This window comes from Pseudophryne corroboree, chromosome 7 (genome assembly GCF_028390025.1).
Source record: "Pseudophryne corroboree isolate aPseCor3 chromosome 7, aPseCor3.hap2, whole genome shotgun sequence".
In the NCBI taxonomy this organism is placed as follows: Eukaryota; Metazoa; Chordata; class Amphibia; order Anura; family Myobatrachidae; genus Pseudophryne; species Pseudophryne corroboree.
Window position 1 is genome coordinate 62,367,168 of NC_086450.1, and position 27,471 is coordinate 62,394,638.

Genomic DNA, 27,471 nt, shown 5'->3' on the forward strand with positions numbered 1-27,471 from the left:
ACCATGTCGACCTAATGCATGTCGACCAATAGTGGTCAACCTAATGACTGTTGACCTAAGTGTTGTCGACCTAATGTCCGCATCCCGTACGGTCACTGACCCAGCAGCCTCCTCTGTCTCGCTCTGGACAACCTAGCACTGTAGGATCATGTGATCTGTCCTATCTATAGAAATGAGAGAGTGCAGCACTGACACCTAATATCTCAGCAGCACGCGCTGCGCCTTGTCACAGACTCAACTACACACTATCAAAATATCCAGCATATAAATACATTACACGTCATCAGAGCAGTAAATAATACACATAATAATATTTTTTGGGGAGGGTTTTGTATATTAATGTTGCACATAACACAGAAATATAATGTCTGTTCAGTCCTATGGCTGTAGAAGCTCATCCCAGATTTGCAGGCCTGACTACGCTGCAGGATCCCGATTTGTTGGGTGTCTAAAGTCTTTACTGACGTCAGGGGATGAAGAAGCCGCCACTACGCTACTTACGGATGAAGTCAAACACGTGGATGCCATTATCGAGCTCTCCAATGATGACTGGATGAAGGAGACGACGGCACCAATCCCTCCACAAGTGTTACTGGGTAATTGGCTCGGCCTCTTTTTATAATGATTTAAACTTTTTGTGTCATCGTTGTTTTTAACGGCACGAATCTGGACCCTCACACTGTAGGGCCACAGCGCTCCCCGCACATATTTATACAAGAGGGGGAACTCACAAGTTCTTAAACTGTAACATTTACTAAACCATCTAAAAAGGACAAGTGGAGGTGCAACCAATCAGATTCCGGCTATCATTTATCTAGTACAGTCTAACATGATAGCTAGAAGCGGATTTGTTGCTATGGGCATGTCCACTTGTCCTCTTTAGTAGGTTGAAAAAATCTCCCACAAAGTATCATTGCTATGAAAATTTTAATTATTTTGTGCTGATTATCTAGTTCATTATCATTTGCTTAAACATCAGGCGTTTCCCTGACGGGGTCTGAAGGGGGTCAGCAGCTTTCTGCAGGCGGCAGGTGTGAAGTATTAGCCATGGAGACGTCTTATCTCTGTCACAATCAGGTTGCTTTCTGCTAAAGAGTAAAACTCAAAGAGTTTTAAAAAATTCAGAACAATGTTTGGTCGCAATGAGCGCACTCACACACACGGACATTTCCTATAGTGGTGTGCCGACATCACTAGCATTTACACGCTGTTCTGACAACATATCGCCAGCATCGCTCTGAATTGAATTGCCCCCTAAGACAGTGGTTTCTAAATTTTCTTGAATCACAGCACCCTAGAGCAGCGGTGGCCAACGCATGGCTCTTGAGCTGCATGTGGCTCTTTCTTCTCACTGACGCGGCTCCCGCCGCTCCTGACAATTTGCACTCTGCACATTTGACCCACAGCCGGCTCTCACCTTGCAGGGCTGCCAGGTGCGGAGGCAGGAGCACGACGCTGGCACTACATTATGACCATGCTCCCAGCCCTATCTAGGACTCCTGCCATTGCCGTGAAGAAGCGGCGCCTGTCTGGCCTCTCTGTCCGCCGGATCACTGTCATACAGGTGAGGATGGCTACCAGTCACCGGAGAGGTGAGAGATAGAGGGGGATGATGCTGAAAGACACATAGTGAAGGGGGCGGGGGAGCAACAGAGAGGCACAGTGAAGGGGGAGCAAGCACAGAGGCACAGAGTGAAGGGGGAGCAGGCTGTGAGACACAGAGTGAAGGGGGAGCAGGCTGTGAGACAGAGTGAAGGGGAGCAGGCTGTGAGACGCAAAGTGAAGAGAGAGCAAGTTGTGAGACACAGAGTGAAGAGGGAGCAGGCTGTGAGACACAGAGTGAAGGGGGAGAAGGCTGTGAGACGCAGAGTGAAGGGGGAGCAAGCAGAGAGGCACAGAGTGAAGGGGGAGAAGGCTGTGAGACAGAGTGAAGGGGGAGAATGCTGTGAGACACAGTGAAGGGGAGAAGGCTGTGAGACGCAGAGTGAAGGGGGAGCAAGCAGAGAGGCACAGAGTGAAGGGGGAGCAGGCTGTGAGACAGAGTGAAAAGGGAGCAGGCTGTGAGACACAGAGTGAAGGGGTAGAAGGCTGTGAGACGCAGAGTGAAGGGGGAACAGGCTGTGAGACGCAGAGTAAAGAGGGAGCAGGCTGTGAGATGCAGAGTGAAGGGGGAGAAGGCTGTGAGATGCAAAGTGAAGGGGGAGCAGGCTGTGAGATACAGAGTGAAGGTGGAGAAGACTGTGAGACACAGAGTGAGGGGGGAGCAGGCTGTGAGACACAGAGTGAAGGGGGAGAAGGCTGTGAGACGCAGAGTGAAGGGGGAGAAGGCTGTGAGATGCAGAGTGAAGGGGGAGAAGGCTGTGAGACGCAGAATGAAGAGGGAGAAGGCTGTGAGACGCAGAGTGAAGGGGGAGCAGGCTGTGAGACACAGAGTGAGGGGAGAGCAGGCTGTGAGACACAGAGTGAAGGGGGAGAAGGCTGTGAGACGCAGAGTGAAGGGGGAGAAGGCTGTGAGATGCAGAGTGAAGGGGGAGAAGGCTGTGAGACGCAGAATGAAGAGGGAGAAGGCTGTGAGACGCAGAGTGAAGGGGGAGCAGGCTGTGAGACGCAGAGTGAAGGGGTAGCAGGCTGTGAGATGCAGAGTGAAGAGGGAGCAGGCTGTGAGACGCAGAGTGAAGGGGGAGCAGGCTGTGAGAGGCAGAGTGAAGAGGGAGCAGGCTGTGAGACGCATAGTGAAGGGGGAACAGGCTGTAAAACACAGAGTGAAGGGGGAGCAGGCTGAGAGGCACAAAGTGAATGGGTAGCAGGCTGTGAGACACAGTGTGAAGGTGATGCAGCTGAGAGACAGTGAAGGAGGAGCAGGCTGAAAGACAAAATAAATGGGGGGGCAGGTTGAGAGGCACAGAGTGAAGAGGGCAAGCTGAGACGCACAGAGTGAAGGATGGAAGGCTTAGATGCACAAAGAGAAGGGGGGAGGCTGTGATGCACAGAGTAAAGGGGGGAAGCTGTGAGGCACAGAGTGAAGGGGGGAGGCTGTCTTGTTTCAGTGTATTTTATGTGGATCTTTGGTGGTCATTCCGAGTTTATCGCACGTAGCATCTTTTTGCTGCTCGTGCGATCAACTAGACGACGCCTATGGGGGAGTGTATTTTAGCATAGCAAGGCTGCGATCGCTTCTGTAGCCCTGCTATGCTAAAAAGGTTTTGTGTAAAAAAAGACTAGCCCTGCAGTTACTTACCCTGTGCGATGAATCCAGCAATGAAGGTCCCGGAATTGACGTCAGACATCTGCCCTCCAAACGCCTCGAGACGCCTGCGTTCGGATCTCCACGGCCGGAAAACGGTGAGTAGACACCCCGATCCGCCTCTCGCCTGTCAATCTTCCTGCGATCAGCGCTGTGACCGCTTTCTTCGTTCCTGGCGTCGTTGCCCAGCGACTGCCATTGCCGTGTCGAAACGGGTCAGTGTGCGATGTGAAAGCACTTTGGCCGAAATAGCAGGTCGCCTGACCCCGTAATTCAACCCGGTTAAAAGGAAGGGTTATAACCGGGTTGAATACCGGGTCTGGTGCAGTGTGAATGGGAGCCGTTTCGATGCGACACGGCTCCCATTCACAGCATAGGGAGAGGCGGCGCAGGAGATGAGCTTATCTCCCAGTGCCGCCTCCACCCCCGCCCCTGCTGCTGCTGCGCCCCCCGCTGCTATGGCAACCGACATGGTATATTGCCGGGTCGGAAAGCCACCATAGCAGAGCAAATGCCGGATCCCACCCGGTAAGGACACGTTTCTCTTACCGGGTGGGATCCGGCATTTGTGATCTGAAAGCGGCATTAGAGTCCTGAGGCACCCCAGGGTGCTATGGCACACAGTTTGAGAACCACTGCTCTAAGAGACCTTTTTAGCAATGGGTGTTTTCACTTTGCCCTCTATGTGTTTCATGTTTTAAAATAGTTGGAACCATACTTACCTGCTTTATGGACCGGGAGGCCCTGGAAGGCAAGTCCATGTGGCAAGTGCTGGCGGTTTGACAACGATCCCCATATCATTACTGTCCCACCTCCAATTGCCCAGTGGGGGAGGGGACATGATGGTGCAACTTGTAGTGTATTGCCTCAACAGGGAGGGTGCCTTCCCTTACTCCCGTTATATGAAAGGAGGCCCAACTCCCGTAATAAGAGAGGGTGCCCTTCTATCCTTTTATAAGAGAGGGCGATCTACTATCCCATTATAATAGAGGGTGCCCCTAATGTCAGGATATAAGAGAGGGTGCCCTACTATCCAGTGGCGAATTTCCCATTAGGCACATGCCTAGGGGCGGCACTTGTTTGGGGGCGGCACTTGGATGCTTGTGTTGGTACTGTCAGCCCAAACATTACCAGTAACTGCAAAATATTTCCACTGTTCTGTACGGGTGTGGATCATTAGATCCGAAAATTGGGTGGAAAATTTCTCTAACCAACTGCAGAAACTAAATCAGTCTCTGGTTAGACAGAAATCCACCCCAGGTCACTCCCATGCCTGCTTCCTCGTCACAATCTACAAACCTCTCTGATGTTTCGTCTGAAGAGGAGGGGGAGCGTATGATCCAGTCAGACACTGAATCCTGTGTTACTGATGAGGATTCTCCCTTGCAAATTGATGTCCCTGCCTAGGCGGTTGCTCTTAAGCATATCCTGCAAATCACTGATGAGGAGGATTCCACTACCGTGGCTAAGAAAACTGATAAGTTTAAACAGCAGAAGGTGGTTAAAATTGTTTTACCCCATTCTGATCATCTAGTGGACATCAGGCGGGAACCCTGGTCTAATCCAGGGAAGAAATTCCCTTTGCCTAAACGGACCTTGACTCACTATCCTCTCCCTGCAGAGTTATGAAACAAATGGGAGACATCACCTCCGGTGGATGCTCCTGTCACCCGCTTTTATGGTGTCGTCTACTCTGCCTGTCACCACTGTCACCTCGCTGAAGGAACCGACAGATAAGCGTGTGGAGGGATACCTGAAATCTATATACTCCCTTACAGGGGTTGTTCATAGACCCACTACTGCCGCATGTTGGGCGGCGAAAGGTATTCAGGCGTGGGTTCAGGCGTTAGAGAAAGAGCTGTCCGAGGATATTTTTGACAATGCCAGACAATCCCTGTCTCACATTACCACTATTACATTCAGGAGGAGTCCTCTGAGGCGGGAGTATTGGCAGCCAAGGCGTCGACTACTGTCCTGGCTCGCCGCATACTGTGGTTGAGGTCATGGAGAGTGGACCTGGACTCCAAAAAGACTTTGGAGGTACTCCCATTTACTGGGGACATTCTATTTGGGGAAGACCTAAAGATAATTGTGTCTGAATTAGAGATGTGTACCGGAAATTTTTCGGGTTTTGTGTTTTGGTTTTGGATTCGGTTCCGCGGCTGTGTTTTGGATTCGGGCGCGTTTTGGCAAAACCTCCCTTAAAATGTTTTGTCGGATTCAGGTGTGTTTTGGATTCGGGTGTTTTGTTTTTTTTTTAAAAAAAAACCCTCAAAAACAGCTTAAATCATAGAATTTGGGGGTAATTTTGATCCTATAGTATTATTAACCTCAATAACCATAATTTCCACTCATTTCCAGTCTATTCTGAACACCTCACACCTCACAATACTATTTTTAGTCCTAAAATTTGCACCGAGGTCGCTGGATGACTAAGCTAAGCGACCCAAGAGGGCGGCACAAACACCTGGCCCATCTAGGAGTGGCACTGCAGTGTCAGACAGGATGGCACTTAAAAAAATTGGCCCCAAACAGCACATGATGCAAAGAAAAGAGAAAAAGAGGTGCACTGTGGTCACTGGACGGCTAAGCTAAGCGACACAAACACCTCAATATCACAGGAATTATTCGTTCTAATCAATGGTATTATTGGTCCAAATCACTGGAAGAAAATGACAAAATCACAGGAATTATTCGTTCTAATCAATGGTATTATTGGTCCAAATCACTGGAAGAAAATTACAAAATCACTGGAATTAAATGGCAGTAATGTCGGGAATTATATCAAATGGTAGTACCACTGGACATATACGGAAGTGTCAGACAGGATGGCACTTAAAAAAATAGTCCCCAAAGAGCACATGAAAATGACAAAATCACAGGAATTATTCGTTCTAATCAATGGTATTATTGGTCCAAATCACTGGAAGAAAATGACAAAATCACTGGAATAATTTGGCAAGATCACTGTAATTAATAATTAATTATAAATCACTGATATTAATTGGTAAAATCTCGCCTGCCTAGTGAAGTGGAATCTACAGTAGATGGGATTTTGTACCGGGGACACAATAACTTCATCAATTGTCTAAATCCCAATGCACTAATGGTGGAAAACGGGCGCACGTCTAACAGCGCACTGATTATACTGAGAACTGATTATACTGATCAATCACTGATTATACTGAGCACTGATTTTACTGAGCACTGATGTTACTACGGAGAACTGACACTGAGCAGCGAGAACAGCACTGGACTATTGTACTGTAGTATACTGGTCACCACAATGCTGCACTGTACTACTATATATATACTGCTCACAACAATGTAGCATAGATATGGATACTTGAAGTGACACGGAGCTGCAAGATACAGCAATGGCCTACTGTACTGTACAACTATATACTGTTGGTCACCAAAATGCTGCACTGTACTACTATATATATATATATATATATATATATATATACTGCTCACAACAATGCAGCACAGATATGGATACTTGAAGTGACACGGAGCTGCAAGATACAGCAATGGCCTACTGTTCTGTACAACTATATACTGGTGGTCACCAAAATGCTGCACTGTACTACTATATATACTGCTCACAACAATGTAGCACAGATATGGATACTTGAAGTGACACAGAGCTGCAAGATACAGCAATGGCCTACTGTACTGTACAACTATATACTGGTGGTCACCAAAATGCTGCACTGTACTACTATATATACTGCTCACAACAATGCAGCACAGATATGGATACTTGAAGTGACACAGAGCTGCAAGATACAGCAATGGCCTACTGTACTGTACAACTATATACTGTTGGTCACCAAAATGCTGCACTGTACTACTATATATATATATATATATATACTGCTCACAACAATGCAGCACAGATATGGATACTTGAAGTGACACGGAGCTGCAAGATACAGCAATGGCCTACTGTACTGTACAACTATATACTGGTGGTCACCAAAATGCTGCACTGTACTACTATATATACTGCTCACAACAATGTAGCACAGATATGGATACTTGAAGTGACACAGAGCTGCAAGATACAGCAATGGCCTACTGTACTGTACAACTATATACTGGTGGTCACCAAAATGCTGCATTGTGTACTGCTATATAAACTGCTCACAACAATGCAGCACAGATATGGATACTTGAAGTGACAGAGCTGCAAGATACAGCAATGGCCTACTGTACTGTACAACTTTATACTGGTGGTCACCAAAATGCTGCACTGTACTACTATATATACTGCTCACAACAATGCAGCACAGATATGGATACTTGAAGTGACACGGAGCTGCAAGATACAGCAATGGACTACTGTACTGTACAACTATATACTGTTGATCACCAAAATGCTGCACTGTACTACTATATATACTGCTCACAACAATGCAGCACAGATATGGATACTTGAAGTGTCACGGAGCTGCAAGATACAGCAATGGACTACTGTACTGTACTACTATACTGGTGGTCACCAAAATGCTGCACTGTACTACTATATATATAGTATATACTGGTCACACAACAATGCAGCAGATATTGAGCACTGATGATCAGGATACTGTCTAGAACTGAGTCTGACACGGAGCTGCAAGATACAGCAATGGCCTACTGTACTGTACTACTATAATTATATACTGGTGGTCCCCACAATGCAGTACACTGAGCACAGATATTTGCAGCACACTGAGCACAGATATGGAGCTTTTCAGGCAGAGAACGTAGATATTTGCAGCACACTGAGCACAGATATGGAGCTTTTCAGGCAGAGAACGTAGATATTTGCAGCACACTGAGCACAGATATTTGCAGCACACTGAGCACAGATATGGAGCTTTTCAGGCAGAGAATGTAGCCACTTCCTCTCCGTTCAATCTCCAATGCACGAGTAAAAATGGCGGCGACGCGTGACTCTTTATATAGAATACGAATCTCACGAGAATCCGACAGCGGGATGATGACGTTTGGCCTCGTTCGGGTTAACCGAGCAAGGCGGGAAGATCCGAGGCTGCCTCGGACCCGTGTAAAATAAGTGAAGTTCGGGGGGTTCGGATCTCGACGAACCGTACCCGCTCATCTCTAGTCTGAATTGGCAGCTGCTAAGACTGCTTTTCTCCCTACTACTAATCCTTCTGCACAGTAGGCAAAAGGTACCACTTTTCATTCCTTTCAGCCACAAGGGAAAGCAAAGGGTCAGTCATACCCGAGACAATCTCGTGCTCCCAAAACCACCAAGCCCAAGACGAAACAGTCCTGGGCAGCCCATCAACCTGCTTCAAAACATGCCAAGCCTGCTGCATGACGGGACGGGCCTCCCCCTGGGGGACCCCAGGGTGGGAGGCTGACTTCTTCAGTTCGCCCAGGTCTGATTAAAGACCACTTCAGACACATGGGTACTGGAAGTTGTCTCTCACGAGTGTGCGGTCTCCTTCAAGAGACGCCCCCCTCGCCAGTTCTGCACTATGGATCTCCCTTCGGATCCATTAAAGGCACAAGCTCTACAAATGGTTGTGGGTTCTCTCCTTAGTACTGGAGTGGTTGTGCCGGTACCTCAGTCCCAGAGGGGACTTTTTCTGGTCCCGAAACCCAATGGGTCCTTCTGGCCTATACTCAAGCTAAAATCTCTGAACAATTTGTGAGTGTTTCCAGGTTTCGTATGGAAACACTGCGCTCAATTGTACTGGCTATGGAACCCAGAGACCTTATGGTATCCCTGAATATACAGGATGCATATCTGCATATTCCTACTGCCATGGCGCGTCCGCAGAACAATTGTGCAAGGTGGCTACATGGTCCTCAGTGAACATGTTTCTTAGGTTCTATGCCTTTGATACCTTCGCCTCCCAGGATGCTTCCTTTAGGCGCCGGATTCTCACATCCGCTAAGGCTCGTCTGCTCCCTTGAGGAACTACTTTAGGACATCCCCAATGTTTTCCCTGTGGAAACCAATGTAACCTGCTGCAGAAAAGGAGAGTTATGGTAGACTTACCATTGTTAACTCTCTTTCTGCGAGGTACATTGGGTTCCACAGGGCGCCCACCCTGACGCACCTAGCTTCTTTGGGTTTGTATGGCATTAGCCGCTGGTCCCTTCTCCTGTCGTGAGAATGTGGTTCTATGTGACTAACATCTGCCTTCTCTCTTACCTGCTACTGCATTGGACTGGTTAACGAAACTGAGCTCTCAGTGCCTGGAGGCGGGGTTATAGAGGAGGCCCCAAAGCATCCTGGGACAGCTAAAGCTTTAGCCTGTTGGTGCCTCTGGATCAAGATCCACTGTACACCCCGATGTTTGTCCTGTGAAATCCCAGTGTACCTCGCAGAAAGAGAGTTAACAATGGTAAGTCTACTATAAATCTCCTTATTGTTAAATGAGGGCTTATAACCAATTAGTGAAAATAATACAATAAGGCAGGTGGGGGGGGGGTCCTAATTGTTATTGTTGTGCCTAGGGGTGCCCTCACCCCTAAATCTGACCCTGCTACTATCCCATTAGTGCCCTATTCTGTTAGGATATGGGGGTCATTCTGACTTGTTCACACGCAGCGGTTGTTCACTGCGGTGCGAACGGGTTAGCGCCTAGTGAGAAGAAAAGACGCAGAGCTGGATGGAAAGAAGATTGACAGAGGAGAGGCGGTCTGGGGCGGATACTCACCGTTGGAGGACGTTTTCGGGGAGTGGTAAGAAGAACGCAGGCGTGTCCAGGCAAACGGAGGGCGGAAGTCTGATGTCAGGACCGGGACCTTCATCGCTGGATCCATTGCACTGGGTAAGTAGCTGTAGGGCTGGTCTTCTTTTGCAGGAAAATTTTTAAGCATAGCAGGGCTGTACAAGCGATCGCAGCCCTGCTATGCTAAAATACACTCCCCCATAGGCGGGGATAAGTTGATCGCAGCAGCAGCAAAAAGTTGCTGGCTACGATCAACTCGGAATGACCCTCATGGTACGCTCCATGCCTGTCCCCTTCTGCACAGCAGTCTATGGGCGAATCCCCTAGTATTAATTCCCTAGTGCCAAGAGTCACTCGGAGGCGGAGCTATGTGATGTAATCCCTGCTCCTCCATCTTAGAGTGAGTGAGTAAGAGAGTCTGAGTCCTGGTATCTGCAAGCGTGCAGAGCTGAGACCGGGAGCGGATCTCAGCTACAGAGACTCACAGCGTTCCATTGCATGTATCGCGGCTCCGGAGCTGACGTTGAGCCGGAGGCCGCATCTTCTCTACAGCGGGAGTCAGACTGTACGGCTGTGCAGTCCTCAGTTCCTCACCACTGGAGACAACTCCTGATAAGTACCGCTACCACTGCTGTTACCTTGTATGAGATAAGCGTCCCTAATTGCCTATATCAGTATTACATCTGAGTCACCTGTGTTCACTGAATAAACCTATATGACTGTTTGTGTTTGGACTGACGTCACTGCACCAGGGAATCCAATACACTCTACCAACATATTCTCCCGTTATAAGAGAGGGTGCCCTACTCTCCAGTTATAAGAGAGGGTGCCCTACTCTCCCGTTATAAGAGAGGGTGCACTACTCTCCCGTTATAAGAGAGGGGGCCCTACTCTCCAGTTATAAGAGAGGGTGCCCTATTCTCCCGTTATAAGAGAGGGGGCCCTACTCTCCAGTTATAAGATAGGGTGCCCTACTCTCCATTTATAAGAGAGGGTGCCCTACTCTCCAGTTATAAGAGAGGGTGCCCTATTCTCCCGTTATAAGAGAGGGGGCCCTACTCTCCAGTTATAAGATAGGGTGCCCTACTCTCCAGTTATAAGAGAGGGTGCCCTATTCTCCCGTTATAAGAGAGGGTGCCCTACTCTCCAGTTATAAGAGAGGGTGCCCTACTCTCCCGTTATAAGAGAGGGTGCACTACTCTCCCGTTATAAGAGAGGGGGCCCTACTCTCCAGTTATAAGAGAGGGTGCCCTACTCTCCAGTTATAAGATAGGGTGCCCTACTCTCCAGTTATAAGAGAGGGTGCCCTATTCTCCCGTTATAAGAGAGGGGGCCCTACTCTCCAGTTATAAGAGAGGGTGCACTACTCTCCAGTTATAAGAGAGGGTGCACTACTCTCCAGTTATAAGAGAGGGTGCACTACTCTCCCGTTATAAGAGAGGGTGCACTACTCTCCAGTTATAAGAGAGGGGGCCCTACTCTCCAGTTATAAGAGAGGGTGCACTACTCTCCAGTTATAAGAGAGGGTGCACTACTCTCCCGTTATGAGAGGGGGACCTACTCTCCAGTTATAAGAGAGGGTGCACTACTCTCCCGTTATGAGAGGGGGACCTACTCTCCAGTTATAAGAGAGGGGGTCCTACTCTCCCGTTATAAGAGAGGGTACCCTACTCTCCCGTTATATGAGAGGGTGCCCTACTCTCCCGTTATAAGAGAGGGTGCCCTACTATCCCATTATAAGAGAGGGTGCCCTACTCTCCAGTTATAGGAGAGGGTGCCCTACTCTCCAGTTATAAGAGAGGGTGCCCTACTCTCCAGTTAGAGCTCCCTGAAATATGTGAGTCTCATGAACATTACAGGACAAGTATGACTTGAACCCCTTGCCTAATATACAGTATCAGGCTGCAGAAGAGATGAGAGGCGCACATAATGTGGAATATCAAACATTTACTGTGAATATAAATGATGTAATATACGTACATTGGGGTCATCAGCCCAAACTCACATAAAAGTGTTTTCATCTCCAATTATCACTAGATTCTTTAAATGAATTAAACTATCTTTACCGTCTGGATATGAAAATCTCAGACTCCATTACATCCCACTTCAAATGTGTGATTTAGCCCATGGGTGCTTTAAGAGAGGAGTAGGTCCATGTGCAGCCTCCTCCATTCGGGTCCTGTCCTCCGTGCCAGCTACGCTGTAGAGTCTGAGCACTAGAGGGCTCTGACTCTACTGCGTAGAACCCTGTGAAAATGGGATCGGTATGACATACCTCCAATCAAAATCTCGACGGTTGAAATCCCGACAGCAATTGACCAACGGTCAAAATCCCGACATGGACAAAATACCGACATTTAAAATACCGACAAGGTCAAAATACCGACATGTAAAATGCTGACAGGTCACAATACCGACATGCGGTTTTCATTGTTTTTTGTTTGTATGTCAACATAGGTCGACATGGACACTATATAAGTGGGCCGCGTCCCCTCCCATGGCTCACCATGCTTCGGGCACGGTGCCTCGCTTCGCTCGGTACACTATTATATTCCCCCTCCAGGTCCACTGTGATAGTAAAGTATGAACAAGTCGGTTTCAATGAAAAAATCATGAAAAACTCATGTCGGCATTTTCACCTGTCTGCATTTTACATGTCTGTATTTTGACCTTGTCGGTATTTTAATTGTCGGTATTTTAAGTATCGATTTTGATTGGAGGTAAATTGACTGCATCCCGTGAAAATGGCCACTGCACCATTTTCATGAGGATTTCACAGCGCTGCTGCAGTTGGCGTGGCGCTCCGGAGGGGTGTGTATTCATAATAAACATCGATGTTGATCTATTTAGATTGAATGAAAATCTATTGACATTTACCTTCCGTAAATTTTACCCTTTAGTATCAATCAAACAATATTTTAGACTAGTTACCAGCCCACCAAAATGACGGAACAACATAACAGTAATGTCAGTGCCAGCGGCAGTGCACAACCAAACAGAATTGCTCCTTCAGGCGCCATCTAGTGGTCACTGGGGCGCAAAACACTTGAATTCCCCCCACAGAGGTGAGGAGCAGAGTTATCCTTTTCTTATATAGGATTGCCTTCATTATGCTACAGAAGGCTACAAAATACATAAGCTATTTAAACTATTGTTTACAAATGTTACAAATGATTCCGAAATAGAGAAAGTATTTAGCCCTGGATCAGCAGTAAAACACTTCTCAGCTATTAATACTCCACACTGTACTGCGGCATCTGGCTCTGCTCTGACATGAGGTCAATGTTTCCAGCTCGTGATTACATATGTCACATAATTCCTTGTAATACTCCCAACCCCATTGTAATACTGTGCCAGCCGCCCCAGATTAACCTTTTTAGGACCACTGTATGTAGTTCTATAGTAGCACCACTGTTATACAGAATAAATACATCTATTTAATCCAGGCATAGCTAGCTGGTGCCATGGACTGGTCGGGGGTTAGAGAGATCAGTGTAGTCTGGATGACTTGCATTTGCGCATTGGACTGAAAGAAGGGTGGTAAACGGTGGACGGACATCCGTGCAAGTACAACTAGTACACAGAGCACAGGTGATGGCGCATACTCAGTACTGCAACTACTACACAGAGCACAGGTGATGGCGCATACTCAGTACTGCAACTAGTACACAGAGCACAGGTGATGGCCAGTGGCGGTTCTTGCCACGGGCAAGCGGTACTTTTGCCCGGGGCGCCGCCTTCCGGAGGGCGCCGGCCCATCCGGAGGGCGCCGCACCAGGACAAGATCCGCCACTGTGCCCCCCGCAGTGCCCTGCTGTGCCCCCCCCCCCCGCTTTGAAGGGAACCAGACGCGTAGCGTCTAGTTTCCCTTCATTGAGAGGACCTTAGTTGTGCGGTGCGCGATGACGTCATCGCGCACCGCACGGCAAAGGTCCTCTCCATGAAGGGAAACTAGACGCTACGGTCTAGTTTCCCTTCGTGTAGAGGACCTTTGCTGTGCGATGCGCGATGACGTCATCGCGCACCGCACAGCATAGTGGCACAGACACTAGGGGTCATAATTGACCTCTAGTGTCTATGCTGTTCTATGGGAGAGACGTAATAACGTCTCTCCCATAGATCGAAGAGAAGAGAGAGGGGAGAAGAGCGGTGCCGCCGGCGGAGGGGGTCTGGATCAGGAACGGGGATGGTAAGTATTCTTTTTATTTAATTATTTATTTTCTTGCAGCGTCGTGACCACGCCCCCAATTGAAGCCACGCCCCCATATTTTGCCCGGGGCGCCACAAATCTTAGAACCGGCCCTGGTGATGGTGCATACTTAGTACTGCAACTAGTACACAGAGCACAGGTGACGGCGTATACTCAGTACTGCAACTAGTACACAGAGCACAGGTGACGGCGTATACTCAGTACTGCAACTAGTACACAGAGCACAGGTGATAGCGCATACTCAGTACTGCAATTAGTACACAGAGCGCGGGTGATGGCGCATACTCAGTACTGCAATTAGTACACAGAGCACAGCTGACGGCGCATACTCAGTACTGCAACTAGTACACAGAGCACAGGTGACGGCGTATACTCAGTACTGCAACTAGTACACAGAGCACAGGTGATAGCGCATACTCAGTACTGCAACTAGTACACAGAACACAGGTGATGGCGCATACTCAGTACTGCAACTAGTACACAGAGCACAGGTGACGGCGTATACTCAGTACTGCAACTAGTACACAGAGCACAGGTGATGGCGCATACTCAGTACTGCAACTAGTACACAGAGCACAGGTGATAGCGCATACTCAGTACTGCAACTAGTACACAGAGCACAGGTGACGGCGTATACTCAGTATTGCAACTAGTACACAGAGCACAGGTGATAGCGCATACTCAGTACTGCAACTAGTACACAGAACACAGGTGATGGCGCATACTCAGTACTGCAACTAGTACACAGAGCACAGGTGATGGCGCATACTCAGTACTGCAATTAGTACATAGAGCACAGGTGATGGCGCATACTCAGTACTGCAACTAGTACACAGAGCACAGGTGACGGCGTATACTCAGTACTGCAACTAGTACACAGAGCACAGGTGATAGCGCATACTCAGTACTGCAATTAGTACACAGAGCGCGGGTGATGGCGCATACTCAGTACTACAACTAGTATACAGACTGCGGGTGATGGCGCATACTCAGTACTGCAACTAGTACACAGAGCACAGGTGACGGCGCATACTCAGTACTGCAACTAGTACACAGAGCACAGGTGATGGCACATACTCAGTACTGCAATTAGTACACAGAGCACAGGTGACGGCGCATACTCAGTACTACACCTAGTATGCAGACCGCGGGTGATGATACTCAGTACTGCAACTAGTACACAGAACACAGGTGATGGTGCATACTCAGTACTGCAACTAGCACACAGAGCACAGGTGATGGTGCATACTCAGTACTGCAACTAGTACACAGAGCACAGGTGACGGCGTATACTCAGTACTGCAACTAGTACACAGAGCACAGGTGACGGCGTATACTCAGTACTGCAACTAGTACACAGAGCACAGGTGATAGCGCATACTCAGTACTGCAATTAGTACACAGAGCGCGGGTGATGGCGCATACTCAGTACTGCAATTAGTACACAGAGCACAGCTGACGGCGCATACTCAGTACTGCAACTAGTACACAGAGCACAGGTGACGGCGTATACTCAGTACTGCAACTAGTACACAGAGCACAGGTGATAGCGCATACTCAGTACTGCAACTAGTACACAGAACACAGGTGATGGTGCATACTCAGTACTGCAACTAGTACACAGAGCACAGGTGATGGTGCATACTCAGTACTGCAACTAGTACACAGAGCACAGGTGACGGCGTATACTCAGTACTGCAACTAGTACACAGAGCACAGGTGATAGCGCATACTCAGTACTGCAACTAGTACACAGAGCACAGGTGACGGCGTATACTCAGTACTGCAACTAGTACACAGAGCACAGGTGATAGCGCATACTCAGTACTGCAATTAGTACACAGAGCGCGGGTGATGGCGCATACTCAGTACTGCAACTAGTACACAGAGCACAGGTGACGGCGCATACTCAGTACTGCAACTAGTACACAGAGCACAGGTGATGGCACATACTCAGTACTGCAATTAGTACACAGAGCACAGGTGACGGCGCATACTCAGTACTACACCTAGTATGCAGACCGCGGGTGATGATACTCAGTACTTCAACTAGCACACAGAACACAGGTGATGGCGCATACTCAGTACTGCAACTAGTACACAGAGCACAGGTGATGGTGCATACTCAGTACTGCAACTAGTACACAGAGCACAGGTGACGGCGTATACTCAGTACTGCAACTAGTACACAGAGCACAGGTGATGGTGCATACTCAGTACTGCAACTAGTACACAGAGCACAGGTGACGGCGTATACTCAGTACTGCAACTAGTACACAGAGCACAGGTGATAGCGCATACTCAGTACTGCAATTAGTACACAGAGCGCGGGTGATGGCGCATACTCAGTACTGCAACTAGTACACAGAGCACAGGTGACGGCGCATACTCAGTACTGCAACTAGTACACAGAGCACAGGTGATGGCACATACTCAGTACGGCAATTAGTACACAGAGCACAGGTGACGGCGCATACTCAGTACTACACCTAGTATGCAGACCGCGGGTGATGGCGCATACTCAGTACTGCTACTGGTACACAGAGCACAGGTGACGGCGCATACTCAGTACTGCAACTAGTACACAGAGCACAGGTGACGGCGCATACTCAGTACTGCAACTAGTACACAGAGCACAGGTGATGGCGCATACTTACTACTGCAACTAGTACACAGAGCACAGGTGATGGCGCATACTTACTACTGCAACTAGTACACAGAGCACAGGTGATGACGCATACTCAGTACTGCAACTAGTACACAGAACAAAAATGACAGCCCATACCCAGTACTGTAATTAGTACACAGAGCGCGGGTGATGGCACATACTCCATTCCTTTTTAGGAACGTATTTTATTTCTATGATTTTTTCTATGATAGGGGATACAGTCATATGCACTAAATACTTACCTTAGTTGCTTTGGGTTTATTGTCATATGCTCTTTTTCTTAATAAAAAATTTTTTTCCAGAAATTTATTCTTTTTCCCCCATTTATATTATCTTGGTAAGAAATAAAAGTTACGTTTTAACTTTAAACATCATATCTTTATTCATTAAATTCTATATATATTTTTTTCATTAAAAGAGTGCTCCAAAAAGGAATTTCCTATGGGGTTAGTCCACAAAAGTAGTGTCTCTGTGAAGTCTCTTCATAAATTCCAGGAGCACCTCCAGTCCAAGTATTTACCTAGGATTATTTATATTTATATTAAACATTTTTACTAGTCTGGTGCAGGATCAAACTCTAGTCTTAGTAGTTAGTCCATACTACAACTAATATACAGAACGCAGGTGATTGCGCATACTCAGTACTGCAACTAGTACACAGAGCACAGGTGACGGCGTTTACTTAGTACTGCAACTAGTATAGATAGCACAGGTGATGGCGCATACTCAGTACTGCAACTAGTACTGCAACTAGTACACAGAACACAAATGACAGCGCATACTCAGTACTGTAATTAGTACACAGAGTGCGGGTGATGGCACATACTCAGTACTACAACTAGTATACAGAACTCGGGTGACGGCGCATACTCAGTACTGCAACTAGTACACAGAGCACAGGTGATGGCGCATACTCAGTACTACAACTAGTATACAGACCGCGGGTGATGATACTCAGTACTGCAACTAGTACACAGAACACAGGTGATGGCGCATACTCAGTACGGCAACTAGTACACAGAGCACAGGTGATGGCGCATAATCAGTACTGCAACTAGTACACAGAACACAAATGACGGCGCATACTCAGTAATGCAATTAGTACACAGAGTGCGGGTGATGACACATACTCAGTACTACAACTAGTATACCTACCGCGGGTGACGGCGCATACTTAGTACTGCAACTAGTACACAGAGCACAGGTGATGGCACATACTCAGTACTACAACTAGTATACAGACCGCAGGTGACGGCGCATACTCAGTACTGCAACTAGTACACAGAGCACAGGTGATGGCGCATACTCAGTACTGCAACTAGTACACAGAACACAAATGACGGCGCATACTCAGTACTGCAATTAGTACACAGAGTGCGGGTGATGGCACATACTCAGTACTACAACTAGTATAGCTACCGCGGGTGACGGCGCATACTTAGTACTGCAACTAGTACACAGAACACAGGTGATGGCGCATACTCAGTACGGCAACTAGTACACAGAGCACAGGTGATGGCACATACTCAGTACTACAACTAGTATACAGACCGCGGGTGACGGCGCATACTCAGTACTGCAACTAGTACACAGAACACAGGTGATGGCGCATACTCAGTATGGCAACTAGTACACAGAGCACAGGTGACGGCGCATACTCAGTACTGCAACTTGTACACAGAACACAAATGACGGCGCATACTCAGTACTGCAATTAGTACACAGAGTGCGGGTGATGGCACATACTCAGTACTACAACTAGTATACCTACCGCGGGTGACGGCGCATACTTAGTACTGCAACTAGTACACAGAGCACAGGTGATGGCGCATACTCAGTACTGCAACTAGTACACAGAACACAAATGACGGTGCATACTCAGTACTGCAATTAGTACACAGAGCGCGGGTGATGGCACATACTCAGTACTACAGCTAGTATACCTACCGCGGGTGACGGCGCATACTCAATACTGCAACTAGTACACAGAGCACAGGTGATGGCACATACTCAGTACTGCAACTAGTATACAGACCGCGGGTGATGATACTCAGTACTGCAACTAGCACACAGAGCACAGGTGACGGTGTATACTCAGTACTTCAACTAGTACACAGAGCACAGGTGATGGCGCAAACTCAGTACTGCAACTAGTACACAGAGCACAGGTGATGGCACATACTCAGTACTACAACTAGTATACCAACCGCGGGTGACGACGCATACTCAGTACTGCAACTAGTACACAGAGCACAGGTGATGGCACATACTCAGTACTGCAACTAGTACACAGAACACAAATGACGGCGCATACTCAGTACTGCAATTAGTACACAGAACACAAATGACGGCGCATACTCAGTACTGCAATTAGTACACAGAGCGCGGGTGATGGCACATACTCAGTACTACAACTAGTATACCTACCGCGGGTGACGGCGCATACTCAGTACTGCAACTAGTACACAGAGCACAGGTGATGGCGCATACTCAGTACTACAACTAGTATACAGACCGCAGGTGATGATACTCAGTACTGCAACTAGTACACAGAACACAGGTGATGGCGCATACTCAGTACTGCAACTAGTACACAGAGCACAGGTGATGGCGCATACTCAGTACTGCAACTAGTACACAGAACACAAATGACGGCGCATACTCAGTACTGCAATTAGTACACAGAGTGCGGGTGATGGCACATACTCAGTACAACAACTAGTATAGCTACCGCGGGTGACGGCGCATACTTAGTACTGCAACTAGTACACAGAGCACAGGTGATGGCGCATACCCAGTACTACAACTAGTATACCTACCGCGGGTGACGGCGCATACTTAGTACTGCAACTAGTACACAGAACACAGGTGATGGCGCTTACTCAGTATGGCAACTAGTACACAGAGCACAGGTGATGGCACATACTCAGTACTACAACTAGTATACAGACCGCGGGTGACGGCGCATACTCAGTACTGCAACTAGTACACAGAACACAGGTGATGGCGCATACTCAGTACGGCAACTAGTACACAGAGCACAGGTGATGGCGCATACTCAGTACTGCAACTAGTACACAGAACACAAATGACGGCGCATACTCAGTACTGCAATTAGTACACAGAGTGCGGGTGATGGCACATACTCAGTACTATAACTAGTATACCTACCGCGGGTGACGGCGCATACTTAGTACTGCAACTAGTACACAGAACACAGGTGATGGCGCATACTCAGTACGGCAACTAGTACACAGAGCACAGGTGATGGCACATACTCAGTACTACAACTAGTATACAGACCGCGGGTGACGGCGCATACTCAGTACTGCAACTAGTACACAGAACACAGGTGATGGCGCATACTCAGTATGGCAACTAGTACACAGAGCACAGGTGACGGCGCATACTCAGTACTGCAACTAGTACACAGAACACAAATGACGGCGCATACTCAGTACTGCAATTAGTACACAGAGTGCGGGTGATGGCACATACTCAGTACTACAACTAGTATACCTACCGCGGGTGACGGCGCATACTTAGTACTGCAACTAGTACACAGAGCACAGGTGACGGCGCATACTCAGTACTGCAACTAGTACACAGAGCACAGGTGATGGCGCATACTCAGTACTGCAACTAGTACACAGAACACAAATGACGGCGCATACTCAGTACTGCAATTAGTACACAGAGCGCGGGTGATGGCACATACTCAGTACTACAGCTAGTATACCTACCGCGGGTGACGGAGCATACTCAGTACTGCAACTAGTACACAGAGCACAGGTGGTGGCGCATACTCAATACTGCAACTAGTACACAGCACAGGTGATGGCACATACTCAGTACTGCAACTAGTATACAGACCGCGGGTGATGATACTCAGTACTGCAACTAGTACACAGAGCACAGGTGACGGTGCATACTCAGTACTTCAACTAGTACACAGAGCACAGGTGATGGCGCATACTCAGTACGGCAACTAGTACACAGAGCACAGGTGATGGCACATACTCAGTACTACACCTAGTATATAGACCGCGGGTGACGGCGCATACTCAGTACTGCAACTAGTACACAACACAGGTGATGGTGCATACTCAGTACGGCAACTAGTACACAGAGCACAGGTGATGGCTCATACTCAGTATTACAACTAGTACACAGACCGCGGGTGATGGCGCATACTCAGCACTGCAACTAGTACACAGAGCACAGGTGACAGCGCACACTCAGTACTGCAACTAGTACACAGAGCACAGGCGACAGCGCATACTCAGTACTGCAACTAGTACACAGAGCACAGGTGATGGCGCATACTCAGTACTGCAACTAGTACACAGAGCACAGGTGATGGCGCATACTCAGTACTGCAATTAGTACACAGAGCGCGGGTGATGGCACATACTCAGTACTACAGCTAGTATACCTACCGTGGGTGACGGCGCATACTCAATACTGCAACTAGTACACAGAGCACAGGTGATGGCACATACTCAGTACTGCAACTAGTATACAGACCGCGGGTGATGATACTAAGTACTGCAACTAGCACACAGAGCACAGGTGACGGTGCATACTCAGTACTTCAACTAGTACACAGAGCACAGGTGATGGCGCAAACTCAGTACTGCAACTAGTACACAGAGCACAGGTGATGGCACATACTCAGTACTACAACTAGTATACCAACCGCGGGTGACGACGCATACTCAGTACTGCAACTAGTACACAGAGCACAGGTGATGGCACATACTCAGTACTGCAACTAGTACACAGAACACAAATGACGGCGCATACTCAGTACTGCAATTAGTACACAGAACACAAATGACAGCGCATACTCAGTACTGCAATTAGTACACAGAGCGCGGGTGATGGCACATACTCAGTACTACAACTAGTATACCTACCGCGGGTGACGGCGCATACTCAGTACTGCAACTAGTACACAGAGCACAGGTGATGGCGCATACTCAGTACTACAACTAGTATACAGACCGCAGGTGATGATACTCAGTACTGCAACTAGTACACAGAACACAGGTGATGGCGCATACTCAGTACTGCAACTAGTACACAGAGCACAGGTGATGGCGCATACTCAGTACTGCAACTAGTACACAGAACACAAATGACGGCGCATACTCAGTACTGCAATTAGTACACAGAGTGCGGGTGATGGCACATACTCAGTACTACAACTAGTATAGCTACCGCGGGTGACGGCGCATACTTAGTACTGCAACTAGTACACAGAGCACAGGTGATGGCGCATACCCAGTACTACAACTAGTATACCTACCGCGGGTGACGGCGCATACTTAGTACTGCAACTAGTACACAGAACACAGGTGATGGCGCATACTCAGTATGGCAACTAGTACACAGAGCACAGGTGATGGCACATACTCAGTACTACAACTAGTATACAGACCGCGGGTGACGGCGCATACTCAGTACTGCAACTAGTACACAGAACACAGGTGATGGCGCATACTCAGTACGGCAACTAGTACACAGAGCACAGGTGATGGCGCATACTCAGTACTGCAACTAGTACACAGAACACAAATGACGGCGCATACTCAGTACTGCAATTAGTACACAGAGTGCGGGTGATGGCACATACTCAGTACTATAACTAGCATACCTACCGCGGGTGACGGCGCATACTTAGTACTGCAACTAGTACACAGAACACAGGTGATGGCGCATACTCAGTACGGCAACTAGTACACAGAGCACAGGTGATGGCACATACTCAGTACTACAACTAGTATACAGACCGCGGGTGACGGCGCATACTCAGTACTGCAACTAGTACACAGAACACAGGTGATGGCGCATACTCAGTATGGCAACTAGTACACAGAGCACAGGTGACGGCGCATACTCAGTACTGCAACTAGTACACAGAACACAAATGACGGCGCATACTCAGTACTGCAATTAGTACACAGAGTGCGGGTGATGGCACATACTCAGTACTACAACTAGTATACCTACCGCGGGTGACGGCGCATACTTAGTACTGCAACTAGTACACAGAGCACAGGTGACGGCGCATACTCAGTACTGCAACTAGTACACAGAGCACAGGTGATGGCGCATACTCAGTACTGCAACTAGTACACAGAACACAAATGACGGCGCATACTCAGTACTGCAATTAGTACACAGAGCGCGGGTGATGGCACATACTCAGTACTACAGCTAGTATACCTACCGCGGGTGACGGCGCATACTCAGTACTGCAACTAGTACACAGAGCACAGGTGGTGGCGCATACTCAATACTGCAACTAGTACACAGCACAGGTGATGGCACATACTCAGTACTGCAACTAGTATACAGACCGCGGGTGATGATACTCAGTACTGCAACTAGTACACAGAGCACAGGTGACGGTGCATACTCAGTACTTCAACTAGTACACAGAGCACAGGTGATGGCGCATACTCAGTACGGCAACTAGTACACAGAGCACAGGTGATGGCACATACTCAGTACTACACCTAGTATATAGACCGCGGGTGACGGCGCATACTCAGTACTGCAACTAGTACACAACACAGGTGATGGTGCATACTCAGTACGGCAACTAGTACACAGAGCACAGGTGATGGCTCATACTCAGTATTACAACTAGTACACAGACCGCGGGTGATGGCGCATACTCAGCACTGCAACTAGTACACAGAGCACAGGTGACAGCGCACACTCAGTACTGCAACTAGTACACAGAGCACAGGCGACAGCGCATACTCAGTACTGCAACTAGTACACAGAGCACAGGTGATGGCGCATACTCAGTACTGCAACTAGTACACAGAGCACAGGTGATGGCGCATACTCAGTACTGAAACTAGTACACGGAACACAAATGATGGCGCATACTCAGTACTGCTATTAGTACACAGAGCGAAGGTGATGGCACATACTCAGTACTACAACTAGTATACAGACCGCGGGTGATGGCGCATACTCAGTACTGCAATTAGTACACAGAGCACCGGTGATGGTGCATACTCAGTACCGCAACTAGTACACAGAGCACAAGTGACAGCGCATACTCAGTACTGCAACTAGTACACAGAGCGCGGGTGATGGCGCATTCTCAGTACTGGAACTAGTAGACAGAGCACGGGAGATAGCGCATATTCAGTACTGCAACTAGAACACAGAGCGCGGGTGATGGCGCATACTCAGTACTGCAACTAGTACACAGAGTGCAGGTGATGATGCATACTCAGATGCTGCAAAACGGCAGCTAACTTTACAGCATCGGGGGTCAAAGCATTGCACAGGATCCGATGCCGGACAGCCCTGCAGGAGCACCGATCTCCGGCTTCCTGGACTGGTAAGTATATATACTGTGTGGAGGAATCCGTTGCGCGTGTGGGGGGTGTTAGTCGTGATGGGGGGGTCGACCCAGCAGCAACGGTAACCGTGGTGGCATCACATGCGCAGCAGGACATAAGGGTATTTTTTCAGAAAAATACCTCAATACTGTTGCGGATGGTCATCGCAGGGACAGAGCATGCAAGCATTCTATCCTTGCATTCGATAATTGATACAACCATGCAATGTAATCAATTATCGCATTGCGGATTCGGTCGATTTTATCACATGGTAATTAATCAGCCCCTAAGTATTGTATTTATCATAATGTGTGGTAACAAATCAATTGAATAGCAATAGTTATAAACAGTATCACTCAATAACCCAGTACACTGGGAGAGTGGACAGGAAGAGGCAGAGCGATTGGCAGATGCCTATAAGTTGGTAGGTGAGTAGCCATGAGAGCAAGGAGGTTAGTCCACACCTTGACTCCAAATCGAATTAGGTATTATTGAATTTAACAGGATACATGTGATAAAAGACAAACAGCAGTCAATATGATAAGGTGTCAATCTTTCTTGGGCTAAGTACTATTCTGCCATACAGCACTTTGGCGCTCCGATAACACAGTGACAGACTTGTGCATATGCCTATACTTTTATAGAGGCATGTAAACAAGTCCTGCACCTGGAGTCTAGACAGTCTGACCTTAAAGTTTAGTGAATAATATTTATTCAGACATTTGATGTTTTTTAGACAGATGAGTCAAGCACAGTAACACAAAGGCAAGAAACAGCACGTAGCAATTAACCATTTAACTGCACATCAACAAGAGCTACTGACTCTGATTGGGATTGCACTGGAGACCAGGGGGTATATTTACAAAGATTCATGTTTTTGCCGTTTTTAAGGGTGTTTGAACTCGAATGGTATCGGGTGCATTTTACTGCAACTTTTTGAATTCTGATACGATCATTCACTAAGCTGCCGATTTTTCCAAATTCGTATTTTCCGATGTCGATGTGATTCGTAATGTCAGGCAGTGTTTTACGGGAGTGATGAGTAAAACACTGCCTGACAAAATACAAGGAATCCCGGCCGGATCTGTGAGATCCGTGCAGGGCTTCATTGTGTACCTTAAGAAGGTGTTTAAAATGTTAAAAATTCAGAAAAAAATTGCGTGGGGTCCCCCCTCCTAAGCACAACCAGCCTTGGGCTCTTTGAGCCGGTCCTGGTTGACAAAATATGGGGGGAAAAATGACAGGGGTTCCCCCATATTTCATCAACCAGCACCGGGCTCTGCGTCTGGTCCTGGTTCAAAAAATACGGGGGACAAAAAGCGTAGGGGTCCCCGTATTTCTTAAACCAGCACCGGGCTCCACTAGCCAGATACATAATGCCACAGCCGGGAGAACACTTTTATTGTGGTCCCTGCGGCCCTGGCATTACATACCCAACTAGTCACCCCTGGCCGGGGTACCCTGGAGTGGGAACCCCGTAAATCAAGGCCCCCCCCCCTCCAGCCACCCAAGGGCCAGGGGTGAAGCCCGAGGATGTCCCCCCCATCCAAGGGCGGCGGATGGGGGTCTGATAGCCAAGTGTAAAAAATGAGAATACTGTTTTTAGTAGCAGTACTACAAGTCCCAGCAAGCCTCCCCCGCAAGCTGGTACTTGGAGAACCACAAGTACCAGCATGCGGTGGAAAACCGGGCCCGCTGGTACCTGTAGTACTACTACTAAAAAAATACCCAACAAAAAACAGGACACACACACCGTGACAGTATAAGTTTATTACATGCATGCACACCTCCAAACATACATACTTACCTATGTTCACATGAGGCTCGGTCCTCTTCTCCATGTAGAATCCTCGGGGTACCTGTGAAAAAAATTATACTCACATAATCCAGTGTTGCTTGTCTTCTTTGTATAATCCACGTACTTGGCAAAACAAAAAAACGGAAACTCGACCACGCACTGAAAGGGGTCCCATGTTTACACATGGGACCCCTTTCCCCGACTGCCAGGATCCCCCCTGACTCCTGTCAAAGAGGGTCCCTTCAGCCAATCAGGGAGCTCCATTGTATCCAATGGTGGGAACTTTGCGGTCAGCGGTGAGGTTACTTTCGGTCAACCGAAAACACTAAACACACCCTTTCCCATAGATAACCATGCACAGATCTCACTGATCCATGCATGGTTATCCAAACTCAACTGGAAAAAGCAGGTCTATTTTTTTGCTGCTTTTTTTAACGATTCGCAAAAAAATAGACCCGCACTTGAGCACTCAGAGACTAACACTCAAATACGAATGAATAGTGAATACCCGTATTGTATGAAATAACAGCCGCGTTTGACTGATGGTCTATTCATTCGTATTTCAGAACTTTGCCGTTAAATCCATTACGAATAGACCAGACACTGCCGAGATTTGTGCTTAGTGAATTCCCGGATTGGGACTTTGAAAAAAAAAAACACAAATCGGACAAACTCGATTTTTTAGTAAATATTGGCCCAGGATTGAGAAACAAGAGTATGGCGTACCCTCCTCCCAAGAGCTCGCAGTCTAATACAAATAATAGATTATTACTGTACATTTATAACATTGCATAAATACAATGCACATATTACATGGTGTCATAAGTAAAACTTTAATATTATTCTTTATTAGGTATAGCATCACCATATTATAGAGTGCTGTACAGTGCTATCTTGCTGTACCATTCTTTCTGCTGCTATTTCCAGCCCTGAGCTATTAGACTAATACCCCATGTCTCCCTTACTGTACCATGCTCTTCCTATTATGATACAAAGATAAATTAAAACCTGCATGGTTTAAGAGATGCCCAGCTGGTGGGATTACCCTGGGACACAGGCTGGGACTGAAGTATTCAGTCAAGCACTTAGCCTGGGCACCTCTCCATGCTCACTAGTAGAACAGAGGACAAAATCAACTGAGAATGTTGGGGCATTACTCCTGGGATGATAGGTACGTTCTCCGCTGCTTCTCTGACGGAGACATGGAGGGGATCATAATGTTGTTCAGCGACTGCCTGGAAGTTGTCAATCAGACATTGGTGGTTGGAGGAGAGGAGATGAGGTGGAACTGCAGGATCCATGGTATGTACTATATGTCTGTCTATTTCATTACTTGTTTTATATGATTATTATTCATACTATAATTGCCAAATTGCACAGACCAAACAATGGGCCTAATTCTCTAATGGGCAAAACCATGCTGCACTGCAGGGGGGGCAGATGTAACAAGTACAGATTAGATTTGGGTGGGCTATATTGT

At 47.7% G+C, this 27,471-nt stretch overlaps 1 protein-coding gene across 4 annotated transcripts in view; it reads left to right on the forward strand.

The window, feature by feature from the left end:
• Positions 1-244: 244 nt before the first annotated feature.
• Positions 245-27,471, forward strand: part of ASB18 (ankyrin repeat and SOCS box containing 18) — a 78,980-nt gene continuing 51,753 nt past the window's right edge. For 3 of the 4 annotated variants that reach the window (XR_010181899.1, XM_063933222.1, XM_063933220.1), the window contains exon 1: positions 245-596. Coding sequence is in view for 3 of the 4 variants with exons in the window: in XM_063933222.1 (XP_063789292.1) it covers positions 365-596 (232 nt within the window). In the remaining variant the exon portion in view is untranslated. Of the gene's footprint in view, positions 597-27,041; positions 27,294-27,471 lie in introns of those variants that run through there. The other variant, XM_063933223.1, reaches the window with a different exon arrangement.